This window comes from Schistocerca gregaria, chromosome 3, assembly GCF_023897955.1.
Source record: "Schistocerca gregaria isolate iqSchGreg1 chromosome 3, iqSchGreg1.2, whole genome shotgun sequence".
In the NCBI taxonomy this organism is placed as follows: domain Eukaryota; kingdom Metazoa; phylum Arthropoda; class Insecta; order Orthoptera; family Acrididae; genus Schistocerca; species Schistocerca gregaria.
In genome coordinates this window covers 453,520,078-453,534,671 of record NC_064922.1, presented here as the reverse complement: position 1 = coordinate 453,534,671, position 14,594 = coordinate 453,520,078, and the positions used below count along the sequence as shown (strand labels likewise).

General features: G+C 42.1%; 1 protein-coding gene across 1 annotated transcript in view; it reads left to right on the top strand.

Annotated features, from left to right (window-relative positions):
* Positions 1-14,594, top strand: part of LOC126354293 (uncharacterized) — an 82,203-nt gene that overhangs the window by 27,407 nt on the left and 40,202 nt on the right. The window contains exon 3 of the mRNA XM_050003840.1: positions 12,409-12,611. Within this exon, the coding sequence (XP_049859797.1) occupies positions 12,409-12,611 (203 nt within the window). The remainder of the gene's footprint in view (positions 1-12,408; positions 12,612-14,594) is intronic.

Sequence of the window (14,594 nt, the reverse complement as noted above, 5' to 3'; positions counted from 1 at the left end):
TTTCTAACACATGGTAATCCATCTTCGAAAGCCCATTTTCAGGATCATGTTCAAAAACTGAAAGCTTCTATATTTATCATTAGAACAGTAGCAGCAATAAGTGATAGTCCGCACGAAAATTAGTCTACTTTGCTTATTTTCATTCACATAGATATAAGACAATATATTCTGATGTAGGTATTTTTGGCTCAGAAACGGGCAGTTCGAGTAGCGTGTGGCGTTAAGTTCACGAATATCTTGTCGACCCCTGTTCAGAAGCTTGGAGATTCTAAACTTGGCCTCTCAGTATATATTTTCTTTAACGTCGTTCGTGTTAACAGTATGAGCTTATACCCAAGAATTAGGAGCTTTACCTCAGATAAAACTAAGCGGAAATCCAATTTCGTGGTTCACTCCTTCTGTTCTGTCGAGGAGTTCCCGAAAAAAATTTAAGAAACCCATGTGTTATAATATTGATTATACTACTGTAATATATATTCAGGAGCTTGTAGTCTGAACAGGAGTCATGAAAATTTTATTTTATTTGCTATTACCTTTTCTTTTGTAATTTCATGTAGTGATTCGTTTCATTACCATGGAGATTTGATTCTCAGTTAGTTCCCGTGCAACTAGACTTGTAAATAAACAAAATAAAATACCGTACACATATATTAACGACGAGTCAAACTTCATGCATGTATGCAAACATGTGAATACGTAACACTTCTGCGTTGTTTATAATTCAATAACAAAAAGAGAAAGGAGAACACAAATCTAATTCAATTAACGTCACATTTAACTATGGTCAGTATAATAAGATAATAAATCATAGATGATGTCTGTAAAGAGAGTATCACAACATGACTTCGTAGCATCGTTTAAAATTACATTACGTTGAAAGGTGTCACATGAAAGTTCGTGCATGTATGAAATACGCTATAAAGTAGCAAGGCAATTTGCTTTAAATCATAATGAAAATGAAAATGACAAACAATACACCAACAAACATAAACGCATCAGACAAAACATTTATTAGTGCCCAGAGAGATGAAGCTAACACCGTGCAACACCGTCTGTAGGCTCGAAAATAGCAGTTGGTGAGAAAATGGGTCCAAATGTTTCTCAGGTTAGTCATATTCAGCTGAAGCATTTCATTTATGACTAGATTCCCCGGAGTTACAAAATCGTGAGGGTGTTGACGGCTACGTTATACCCATTGCGTCAATCACAGACATTTTCTGTCGGATTAAGATCGGGTGATTTATAGGGACAGTCGAAGTGTGATATTGTTCCTGACTGTTTGGTCCAACCAGGAGCTCATGCGTGCAACCCTGTGAGCATGACTGTTGTCGTCTTGGAAGCCGTGAGTGTACACGTCACGAACATGTAGAAGAAATGACGACACATTATGACTGAGAATGTTGAAATAGGCATCCTCCTTCATGTTCATCATAACCTGAATGAGTGTGTCCAAGTCATGGTACGAACCCTCCCCACCCCCTCTTCCCCCCTCCCCTTCCCAAAAAAAGAAAAACATAACAGAACCACCTCTGACCTGAACTACAACATCCACAAATTGCCGGTTAAAAGACCCATCGGGCCGCTGGTACATTCCATGTCTTGTACCTTTTGAAAAAAAAGCAAACTCGCAACTCGTTGTTCTACATTACACGGCCATAGTCAACTTCTGTCCAATTTCTGTGTCGTTTGGCTGACTAAAGTCAAGCAGCTTCACTTGCCGCTGGGAGCAGAGGCCTTTCGCGACGTACTCGACTTCGAATGTCCACTTCATGCAGTTCACTTAGGAATGTTCAGTTGGTAACTGGTGGAGACGGACTTGAATTGACTGACAACAGTAATTCCTGACGGGTTTGAAATCAATGCCATTGACAGGGCGTGACGTTCGTCTCCCGTCCCTGACGGCTATGACATTTTGATGACCGCTGGTTTTACGCCGTACACACGGAGGCCAGTAATGCCAATCCACTTCACAGCACTGTTTCCATACAACCGCCTGCCACAGCGCCCCAGTTTACTGCCACAATTCAAGTCAGCAGTGGAGGAATACATCACCTGCTCCTACCAGTTCTACATGATGTACAACGCTCAAACGCGACCACTGTGCTCTTTTAATGGGTTATTTATGCAGCTCCGATCATAAAAACTGCATAAGACGATAGCCAGACCATACAGATTGACAAAAAACTCAGAACCCTGAAATCAAAACCAGTAGTATGCATCAGAAGATCACCTCTCCGCTGCACTTATACACACGGTGTGAGACTATCCTTTATTAACGAAATTAGGTCATCCGTTAAAATGATGATTAAAAAAAAGACACCACTGCATCTAAGGTTTCTTTAACTGAAAAACATGAGCGGTTTCATAACGTTAATTACATCATCAGGTGAAGACCTGAATAGAAATAAACCGAGAAATTCTGTCACGAAGTGACAATCTTGGATAAAAGGAATGTAAGATCCTTGCCAAACGTGGCTAAATGTAAGTAATGTAAAATGTGGGAATAACCAGTACTTACATTTAAATCGTGATATTGGCGTAACCCTCGATTACTAAGCCCTCGCAAAATTTATACGATTGCAGTACGGTATAAAAAAGAAGATTGCGTACTTAATTTTAGTGTGTGTTTGTGTGTGTGTGTGTGTGTGTGTGTGTGTGTGTGTTAGTCTTCTCCTCCTAAATTACTAGACCGATTTTGCCAAATTTAGTACACATATCCCTACTATGAGGCAACGGTCCTTGTCGGGGTAAGAAACGCCCATCTATCACAGTTCAGAAGATATGACGTCATATACAGTTAGATGCGTAAAAAAGCTCCGCATAATGCATGACATTTAAATTTATTATATGTGTGCTACTAACTCTATTGGTATCTACATACACTCCTGGAAATTGAAATAAGAACACCGTGAATTCATTGTCCCAGGAAGGGGAAACTTTATTGACACATTCCTGGGGTCAGATACATCACATGATCACACTGACAGAACCACAGGCACATAGACACAGGCAACAGAGCATGCACAATGTCGGCACTAGTACAGTGTATATCCACCTTTCGCAGCAATGCAGGCTGCTATTCTCCCATGGAGACGATCGTAGAGATGCTGGATGTAGTCCTGTGGAACGGCTTGCCATGCCATTTCCACCTGGCGCCTCAGTTGGACCAGCGTTCGTGCTGGAGGTGCAGACTGCGTGAGACGACGCTTCATCCAGTCCCAAACATGCTCAATGGGGGACAGATTCGGAGATCTTGCTGGCCAGGGTAGTTGACTTACACTTTCTAGAGCACGTTGGGTAGCACGGGATACATGCGGACGTGCATTGTCCTGTTGGAACAGCAAGTTCCCTTGCCGGTCTAGGAATGGTAGAACGATGGGTTCGATGCCGGTTTGGATGTACCGTGCACTATTCAGTGTCCCCTCGACGATCACCAGAGGTGTACGGCCAGTGTAGGAGATCGCTACCCACACCATGATGCCGGGTGTTGGCGCTGTGTGCCTCGGTCGTATGCAGTCCTGATTGTGGCGCTCACCTGCACGGCGCCAAACACGCATACGGCCATCATTGGCACCAAGGCAGAAGCGACTCTCATCGCTGAAGACGACACGTCTCCATTCGTCCCTCCACTCACGCCTGTCGCGACACCACTGGAGGCGGGCTGCACGATGTTGGGGCGTGAGCGGAAGACGGCCTAACGGTGTGCGGGACCGTAGCCCAGCTTCATGGAGACGGTTGCGAATGGTCCTCGCCGATACCCCAGGAGCATCAGTGTCCCTAATTTGCTGGGAAGTGGCGGTGCGGTCCCCTACGGCACTGCGTAGGATCCTACGGTCTTGGCGTGCATCCGTGCGTCGCTGCGGTCCGGTCCCAGGTCGACGGGCACGTGCACCTTCCGCCGACCACTGGCGACAACATCGATGTACTGTGGAGACCTCACGCCCCACGTGTTGAGCAATTCGGCGGTGCGCCCACCCGGCCTCCCGCATGCCCACTATACGCCCTCGCTCAAAGTCCGTCAACTGCACATACGGTTCACGTCCACGCTGTCGCGGCATGCTACCAGTGTTAAAGACTGCGATGGAGCTCCGTATGCCACGGCAAACTGGCTGACACTGACGGCGGCGGTGCACAAATGCTGCGCAGCTAGCGCCATTCGACGGCCAACACCGCGGTTCCTGGTGTGTCCGCTGTGCCGTGGGTGTGATCATTGCTTGTACATCCCTCTCGCAGTGTCCGGAGCAAGTATGGTGGGTCTGACACACCGGTGTCAATGTGTTCTTTTTTCCATTTCCAGGAGTGTATATTGCTAAATACACCTACAAAATTATATCATGATACCACACGTATTTCAGCGGATATTATAACCCTACCATTACTATTGTAATTTAGTATGCTTTACCAAAATAACAGAAAACCCTGTCTCTATGTTGCCACGTATAACCCTCTTACTAAAGTTAGTTTAATTTTCAAATAAAGTACACTATGAGAGGGTAGTTCTGTTTATAGGAAAAGTACACTATGGGAGGACAGTCTTGTTAATAGGAAAAGTTAAGCAATAGCGTTACCCATTTTACAGGATTTGACGGTGTGTTGTGTCTAATGGATAAGTAAATCTGACTATTCAATTCTTTTCCTAAGATCTTACCCAGCGGTTAGATAGAAAAGCAGTGTGAATAATATTATATTGAAGCTAAGACAACTCAGTTCCAAGTTCATTTAGTGGTTTAAAACATATACTAATGGTTGCCAGCGTACCTAGGCATTAGACAGTGACATATTAGAAAGGCAGAAGTATGAATTTCACCTATTTTCTTGCTACTGTTTAATTTGGTTCTTCAAATAAATATTACTCCACTTAAACAATTTGGACTACGCCCTTATACATTACGTTTCTAAAAGAGAAAAATCCCATTAGATAACTTCAAGGAAGTTAAAAAGTTTGGCCAGGGGACCTTTAGAAAAGTACTTTCCATAATCAATACTTAGATATTAAAGCATATACTTTTTATACTGAACATTTCACTTCAAGAAAAACTCTTTCTTACTGGAATTTACTTTCATAGGCTCTTATTCTTTGAACTAACTCTGTATTGTCATTTACGAGTTTCTAGTAAGTTGGCTTTACTCTGATTGAATTTTACGTAAGCGAACTTTTAGCACAACGCTTTGCAATAGTTAAGAAAACGTTCCCATTACTTACACAAAAACAATTTAAATCCTCTTTATATTAACGTGGCACTTCATAAGCCTGCAAAACAGGATACTCGGATTAATCAAACACCAGGAACGAAACGAACACCAGGAACCAAACGAAATAACACAGTGAACCAGTTTCTTTAAAGTTCAAGAATGATTGTTAAAACACAGTTTAAATTAATGGTTCACGTTGTACAAATGCAAAATACAAATAAATCTTATTTGGTGGTTGTAGGATTGGATGTGGCGTACACTTATGACGGCTACACTGCCCACAGTACGGTCTGCAATTATCTTGCTGTATGGGCTCAATTTCTCTTCTTGGCGTCATTCAATTTTACATACAGTAGCCCAAAAACTCGCAGGTATGCCGTAAGCCGTTTGCAGTCCTTAACCGAGGCAATTTTGTGCAAATTTTCAGGCAAAGCTTCTCTTGCTCCACCTGCTCCACAAGGGTGTTCCCTCATTCACTGCTGCCTACAGACTGTGCGACTTACTTCCCGCGCTTGCTCTAGGTAGTGCGCCAGTTCGTCCTTGCCACCTTTTTCACTCCCCAGAGCCACTTTCATTTCAAACAAAAGCAACCTGGCTTCTACAAATACGAATTTCTTACACTGCTCCTAAGCGTGTCCATTTCTTACAGTTGTCAAATATACGTCAACATAAATAGTTTATACATACAAATATTTTTAAATACAAATGTCATCAGAAAATTATTTAACGTAATAAAAAATTTACATAGTATTGGACATGTATTACTCACACACAATGCAAAGAACTTCAATGTCCAGTATATTACAGTTTACTTTAGTATACAGAAAATATAGTATCAATATTCGAAAATTTTAAAGCAAAAAATTATAAAAATTTAGATGAGCCATAAACAAATAGTGTTATAATATTACGTCATAAGCACTAAGATGCAAGAGGTAAATGGCGTAATGTGGGAAACTATTAAAAACATTAAAGCAGTTTGAAAAACTAAAGGAGAGAGACCTGTACAGCACAAAACAGTAAAAAAACCTGAAGATTTTCGGGAGGAGGAGGGAAGGGGGGGGGGGGCAGAAGGGAGTGTGTTGGGGAGAGGGGGTCGGGAGAGCGGAGACGAAGAAGGAACCAACGCGCAAACAGGTAACGGGCCGGTTATCCATAGAGGTAGTCTTATGTCTGATTTCAACTTGGGTGTTGGGACATTGCTTTAAGGCACCATAAATCACTACTTCATCTGGAACATTAAGAACATTGGCCTTATGTTGCCTATGCAACAGTGAGAGTTTGGATGAAATACTGCTAACAGAGTGACCCTTCTCAGAAAAGTGAGTACCCATTAAAAACATAAAAATTCAGATTTCCTCCGGAACATGATTCCTTTATCAGTCCCGTGTAGAACTTCCAGGCAACTGCTAAACTTGCATAGGTCATGACCACTACTACGAAAGTGAGCACTGAAACGTAACTGGCTACTTTAGAAGAAGTGAAGAATTATGAAAATAGTGATCCACGGAGTAGTCAGAATGTAGCTCGAGTTTAAACTTATGACCTAGACAGATTAACATTTTTTAAATATTTAGTGTAATTGCATCAGATGCGAGAAACTTCAGGGTACAGTTAACGCTGTTTTTGTAGTCTACGACCATGCTCGATAGTTATTCTGGGTACATTTCTATGAAATATGACTTCGTCTTACTGACTCTTTCTATACTCTTGTCTTCTGGTTTCTGCCTCTCAATAGCTCCTCAGTCCAACAGCATATCTGCTTACTGTAATACTACGCGGCCCAACGCAATTGACAAATAGGGCTACAGTTAAGCCGCGACTTGAAATTGGGATTTGCTTTACTATAAGTCATTCATTCGTTGGCAAAGTTCTATTAAATGTACAAATATGATTGACGCACGAATAGAACCGTAAACTCATCGACTTTGCATTGTACCCACCAGTTTGAGTTACGAGTGCAGTGCCTCGACAAAATGGCGACAATGTAATGAAAGAGGTTATGTGTGTTGTAATATGCGAGATATTTATCTGTTATTAATATGCAGTGTGCATTCAGAAGGAATTACGGAAGAGAACCGTTGTGTAAAGAAAGCGTTATGCGCTGGTATCAAATTTGGGGACACAAGTCGTCTCTGAAAACATAAAAGTATCGGTCGACCAAGTGTGCCACATGAGATTGGAGAACGGGAAAGTTTCGTATGCAGACCAAAAAAATCATTGGTTCGCGCGAGCCACGAATTTGGAATATCCCAGAAAACTGTGTGGACGATTTTGCGACGGCGGTTATTTTTCAGATCGTACCGTCTGCAACTCGTGCAACTAATAAAACAGAAAAATTACGACAGGCGCCATCTGTTCTGCATCCTAGTGCAGGAAGAACTTGAGAATGAACATTTTGCCTGCAAGCTCATACTCGGTCACGAACCGACCTGCCATTTATCTGGAACGGTTAATCGCCACAATGTGAAAGGGTGGGGCGTAGAAAATCCTCATGACGTTGTGGGCATCTCCTCATTGGAGCACTGCCGTTCGCCGTTACCTAAACGACGAAATCCCGCATCGCTGGATTGGTCGTAGTGGTGAAGATGCTGTGGCTCTATTATTCCCTTGCTCCTCTCCTTCTCAACTGCCCAATCCATATCAATACAAACAACAACGGTTCCAAAAGATGGCTTTGGGTAATGTCTTAAGTTGCTTCTACTTACACTGCCGCAAAAAGGTAATATACTGATGCATTCTTCTCGGGTTATCAAAAAATGGCTCTGAGCACTATAGGACTTAACATCTGAGGTCATCAGTCCCCTAGAACTTAAAACTACTTAAACACAACTAACCTAAGGACATAACACACATCCAAGCGCGAGGCAAGATTCGAACCTGCGACCGTAGCAGTCTCGCGGTTCCGGACTGAAACGCCTAGAACCGCACGGCCACCGCGATCGGCCCTCAGGTTATGAGCCGAGTGGCGACGGCGTCTTGTCGCAACGGTTCAATGAGTTTCGCACACATCATTCGCCAGAAGATGATGGGTACGAAACTCATTGAAACGTTACGACAAGACAACGCCACCACTCGGCTGATAACCCGAGAAGAATTCATCAGTGGAATACGCCGAGAAAGACTGCAATCGCATATAAGTTAATACACTGTTTTAGAGGCTTCCCGTTTACTCCTTTAGGGTACATCAGCGGCCGTTATTTACGTAATTCCTGTGCCAGGAACGCTGGAACAGCTCATAGAACGCACCATGTTTTCTGTGATGTCCATTGACAAGACGATACTACATAAAATACAGAACGAACTTGGCTACCGCTTGGACGTGTGTTGTCTGTCCAGAACGGCATTCTTAGAAAATTTATCTAGTGTAAAATGCAGACTTAGTGGATTTACAGTTATGTTCGTGCATCAGTCACATTGGTATACGTAATTTTTTGGAAAATATAAAGCTTTGAGAAAGAACGAATCATTTACAGAAGCGATCTATTAATAGTATTCAATGCAAACAACAAAGGTCCCAACAGACTTGTTTGGGTCATGTCTCAAGTTGCTTCTGCGTACACTTCTGGAAAAATAGTTTTACCCTTTTAGAGGTTTCCAGTTCACTCAAGATTTATTCTTGCAACAGTGCTTATGGATTGCATGAAATGATTACATTTACGAGTCAATATCAGAAGCGGTTCTGAGTGTCAGGTATCAACCCATGCCGAAACACCCATATCAGCTCTTGGTGTAGCGACCGCAGGTGGCAATGCAGGCTCTAACGCTGGCGACCAGTCGATCGAACAGATTTCGATTACTATCCTGGGAGACGTTATGCCTCGCCTAATCGATATGTTCCTGTAGTTCTGTAAGAGTTATTGGTTGATGAACTGCATGAGTCACTTTTTGTCCCATCATATCGCACACGTGATCGAGACAAATTAGGACATTGTACTGATCAGGGAAGTTGCTACACGTCTTGCAGAGCACGTTGAGTTTCACAGGCAGTGTGTGGACGAGCATTATCCTTCTCGAACAATACATCACCTTCGTGCTGCAAGAAAGACAAAGGAACGAGTCTAACAACATTCTGCATGTACCGAGCTCTGGTTAGCGTCCCTTCCAAGAACACCACAGGTGAACGAGAGTTGTACGTTTCACCTCCCTGACCATAAGGTCTGGGGTGCGGCCAGTGGGCCTTGGACGAATGCACTCTATAAGACAGCGTTCACCAGATCTACATCGTACGTGCAAACGAGTATAATTTTCGAGCAGAGAGAATCTGCTCTCGTCACTAAAGATCACTGCGCGTCATTCCATCTTCAAAGTTATCCTCTGACGGCACCCGTCGAGCCTTGCACGTCGTTGGTGTGGCGTGAATGGAAGACGGGTTGGGCTGGAGGTGTGCGTACTGTAGCGTTGCTCTTGGGAGGCGAAAAGAAAAAGAATTGTTATTTTATATTTTTTTTGAAAAAGTGAATATTTTGGTGGGCCACTTGGCAACAGAATCAGGGATTGATTACACTGTTATAATAACATACGTTGAGCATTAAATACCTGAATAAGAGCAGCAGATTGATTTATTTGAGATCGTTCGGAAGAAACATTATCATTTATGTGCATTTTTATAGTAGCGATGTAGTCATACCCGGGACAACACTAAGGGACCAGAAGATTTATAGACTTTAAAAGAAATGCAACACTACACAATTTAGAAAAAAGAGTTGGTTCTGAAATAATAGGAAAACGATAATGTTCCTTCTGCCTCATGCTGCGTTCAGCTCATCAGCGTGATCGTAATTTCTGCTGATGAACTAAATCAAAATAATTATTATTCAATTAAATGAGGAGATGGAAGTCATCAAGGTTAATTTACTAAAATAAGCACACTTATCTTTAACACCCTTTTTTTGAATGCTACGTACCTTTTCATATTAAATTACAATAGATGACCACTGTGGTTAAATACTTTATACATAACGGTCAAAATGTCCTCTTGATGCTGTCTGTTCGTAATCAATTATAAGGAACTACATGTTTTCTGATTAGAAAAGTAATAATTAGCATATTAACTCAATATTTTCACATAAAATATTAAATACAGTTGCGGAACGCAGCAAGTCCGCGTCCGCCTTTCATGGAACACAAACATTAAAGGTGAGGCGCCCAATGCCTCATTTGTCTTGAAACAACAGAATTCATTTTTATATCATTAATCGATACATGTACATAGAGATTTACAGGCACCTCGCAAGAACGGCAAAGATAAAGAATAATAGAGTCTGTCGCTGCTATACGTGTTGTTCATTTCTTTTACTTTACAGTTGTTCGATAACTTTAGTTCATCAGGCGTGTACTATTGAGCTTATATTAATGTTTGTGAGGCGAAAATTACTAATATTACAGTAACTATAGAGCCACTGGTTTGCAACAGTTCGTGTTGACACGCCTGAAGCCTGGGCTCACAAGCCCTATTATCTGTGCTGTGGTAGCTGTACGATATGCTACTGCTGCCGTTACAGTACGATGATCCTTGCGGGTATCTGTGCTGCGTGGATGTCCAGAAGATCGTCTATGGGTGTGAGAATGTTCATGTGAACACTGATACCAGCATCGTTGCACTACTGACGCAGCGCGTCCAATTTATGTGACAGTTCTCCAAAATAACTATCCCGGAACTCGGAAGGCCACAATTTGACCCCTTTTGGCTCCTTTCAAACTCATGCACTTGGCTGTAGGAAACAGGAGTGGGTCTCCGTGGCATTGTTGCCTCCTTCTTCACACTTTTACACTACACTGACCTTCTGGTTATGGGCATTCACTATTAAAACGTAGATGGCACTCTGGTAGCTATGCTACTACGGTATCTGTTGGTGGCAGATGTTCAAAGCATCATTAGTAAATCTACTGTGGCATATGCCGATATCGGGTCGAAACCGACGCCGTCGTTCCAGGTGTACTACTTTTTTTTCCGGCGGTGTATATCAATGATTCTCCGTCCAAGATAACATGCCGCGTCCGTCCTACCAAGAAATACTGAATGTAGCCAAAAAATGCGCTTGATGTATATATGTTTATATAATCTGCTGTCGAATAATACCAAATGGACTGTTTGAAACAACCATGCAGTCGAATTAAGTCGGGTGATGCTGAGGGAATTAGATTAGGAAATGAGACACTTAAAATAGTAAAGGAGTTTTGCTATTTGGGGAGCAAAATAACTGATGATGGTCGAAGTAGAGAAGATATAAAATGTAGACCGGCAATGGCAAGGAAAGCATTTATGAAGAAGAGAAATTTGTTAACATCGAGTATAGGTTTAAGTGTCAGGAAGTCATTTCTGAAAGTATTTGTATGGAGTGTAGCCATGTGTGGAAGTGAAACATGGATGATAAATAGTTTGGACATAAGAGAATAGAAGCTTTCGAAATGTGGTGCTACAGAAGAATGCTGAAGATTAGATGGGTAGATCACATAACTAATGAGGAAGTATTGAATAGGATTGGGGAGAAGAGAAGTTTGGGGCACAACTTGACTCGAAAAAGGGATCGGTTGGTAGGACATGTTCTGAGGCATCAAGGGATCGCCAATTTAGTATTGATGGACAGCGTGGAGGGTAAAAATCGTAGAGGGAGACCAAGAGATGAGTACACTAAGCAGATTCAGAAGGATGTGGGTTGCAGTAGGTACTGGGAGATGAAGAAGCTTGCACAGGATAGAGTAGCATGGAGAGCTGCATCAAACCAGTCTCAGGACTGAAGACCACAACAACAAAACCCGTTGCGACTGTACTTTCGATAGTAATCTAGTGTAGTATTGAGTCAAATACGTCGTTCATGAGTCGTTGATGTGTCTGTGAGGGAGAACAAGGAAAGTAAAACTTGATGTATATATGTTTATATAATCTGCTTTCGAATAATACCAAATGGGCTGTTTGTCACAGCCATCTGCTCTGGGTACCACTGTAACAGTTACGTAAGTTTCAGTTTTTGTGGTAAGATCTTATGGGACCAAACTGCTGAGGCCATCGGTGCATAAGCTTACACACTACTTAATCTAATTTAAACTAAGTTACGCTAAGGACAACACAGACACGCATGCCCGAGGGAGGGCTCGAATCTCCGACCGGGGGAGTCGCGTGCACCGTGATAAGGCGCCTTAAACCAAGCGGCTGTAAGTTTCAACTTTCGCGCCTTGCATGCTAGATACTTACCATGTTTTCCTTATTTTCAGACGTTGGTGGAGGATGTTTACTTAAATATGAAAACGAAATCTTGGCTAGACACCGGAGAGAGCTAGTAGAACTGGAAAAAACTGTTCGCGCTGAAGAGGCGGTAAAGTTAAAAGCTGCAGTTGCAGAAGCCAGAAAACAGGAGAGAGAAATCTGCGAAAGGAGACACTTGGAACTAACGGACACATACGAGAAACTTCTTTTTGTGAGTAACCCATTACAATATAACGTTACATATTTCTATCTGAGCATTCCACAACTAACTGCTTCTCCAGTTTTCACAAAAATTGGGTCAATACGGCAACATAACGGGGTATCCGGTCTATTGTAAAACGCATTCAGTTTGGTACTATATCACCACCTGGTAACGAGAATACAGTGTTACACTGAATTAAAATGTTCTTACAGAAGGAGATAAATGAAAATTGTAAGTATGTACTAAAAAAGTGAAAAACGTTGCCTTGGGAGTGTATTTTGGTAATGGCGGGTGGCATTATTCCATAGATGCACAAACACCTGTACAGGAACAAGATAAACGTGCCCATCGCACTGGGAAGTTCTACAGAGACCAACAGTGAACAGTACTGTGTTATCCGATTTCTCAATAGTGAAGGTGCGAAAGCAACTTAAATTAATTGCGGAATTGAGCCTACAGTAGGACGATGCATGTTATTCACAGTAACAAGTCTAAAAATGGAGTCTGAAGTTTGCTAACGGTGTAACAACACAGTCAATGGTCTCCGTTCAGATCAGGCACATCGCGTCGAGGCACTATACATGGCGATTCAGCTGCCCTACTAATGGGTTTTATGCTACTTACAATGCCTTTAAATCCATGCACGAGATTTTCGTATTCTCTCGCTCACTACGTGTAAACTATTGATCCTACAGAAAAATAAAAAGACCTTTCTTGTAGCAAATTTTATGAAGTTAAATTTTGTACTGGTTACGTTTTCGCTGGTGGGCCGCGATTTTCTACTTATCTACGTATCTCAGAACAAAATTTAACTACATAAAATTTCATACAAAAAGATCCTGTTAATTCATTCTGTGGTACTAATAGCTTGTGCATAGCAAGCAAAAGAGTACAAAATCTCGCGCGTGGTATTTGAAGGCGTTGCAGGTTGCATAAAACCCGTCAGTTGGAGCTGTATAATATGCACCGTACAAGCTTAGAAGCCTTAAGAGTGTGCTAACGACATGCAGAATCGTGGCCGGCTTGAGTGACCGAGCGGTTCTAGGCGCTACAGTCTGGAACCGCGCGTCCGCTACGGTCGCAGTTTCAAATCCTGCCTCGGGCATGGATGTGTGTCGTGTCCTTAGGTTAGTTAGGTTTAAGTAGTTCTAAGTTCTAGCGGACTGATGACCTCAGATGTTAAGTCCCATAGTGCTCAGAGCCTTCTTTTTTTGCACTATCGTGAGGAGACCTATTCCTAAATTGGCAGAAATGCTAGCCATAGTGACACATAAATGCATTTTCTGTGGTGCTTTCCCAGAAAGGCTCGAACAGCGACAGTCTACAGAGAAGGTCCTGTGACTGAAGTCTGGGGCTACGGGCTAAAATTAGTAATTCTTGTAAAGTTATTGAATTTGTAAAGAAAATTTCAATTTCATAATTACTTGAAGATGACAATAAATTTGCTTGATTTTGGAAAGGAGGCCCACAATGACAGCAATCTCAATTCTGGTAAAAAGGATAATGAAAGCCACGTCATAAATGATTTATGACCTTAGTAAAGCATTTCAGCGCATTTCACATGAGCTCTTGTTCCGCACGCCGAAACGCTTAATGTTACTGATATTGCTTTGACAACTTAAATGTCCTGCTTAGAAAAGAGGGTACGAGTAGCTGGTATCCTGAGAAGTAATGTCATACAAACAGGAATTAGAATATGGCGTGCCTAACAGATCTTGATGTTCGCAGATGAAACTCCTTTACTTTATAGCGGGAAGGAAGCTCCTAAGTGAATTCATGAAGCAATTGTCTTATTCGTTGCAATCAAGGAGTAGTTCAAGTCAAATAAATTGTAACTAAATGAAGACAAACGCAGCAGTTATATGTAGTCTTCATTACACTAGGCTCTTTGGGTTGTTGTATAATGTGGACCGCGAGAAACTTCGTAGTTTCATGATTAGAAGCATGACCACGTGGAAAAAACACACTGCAGATGAGTGCTATTGACAGAGT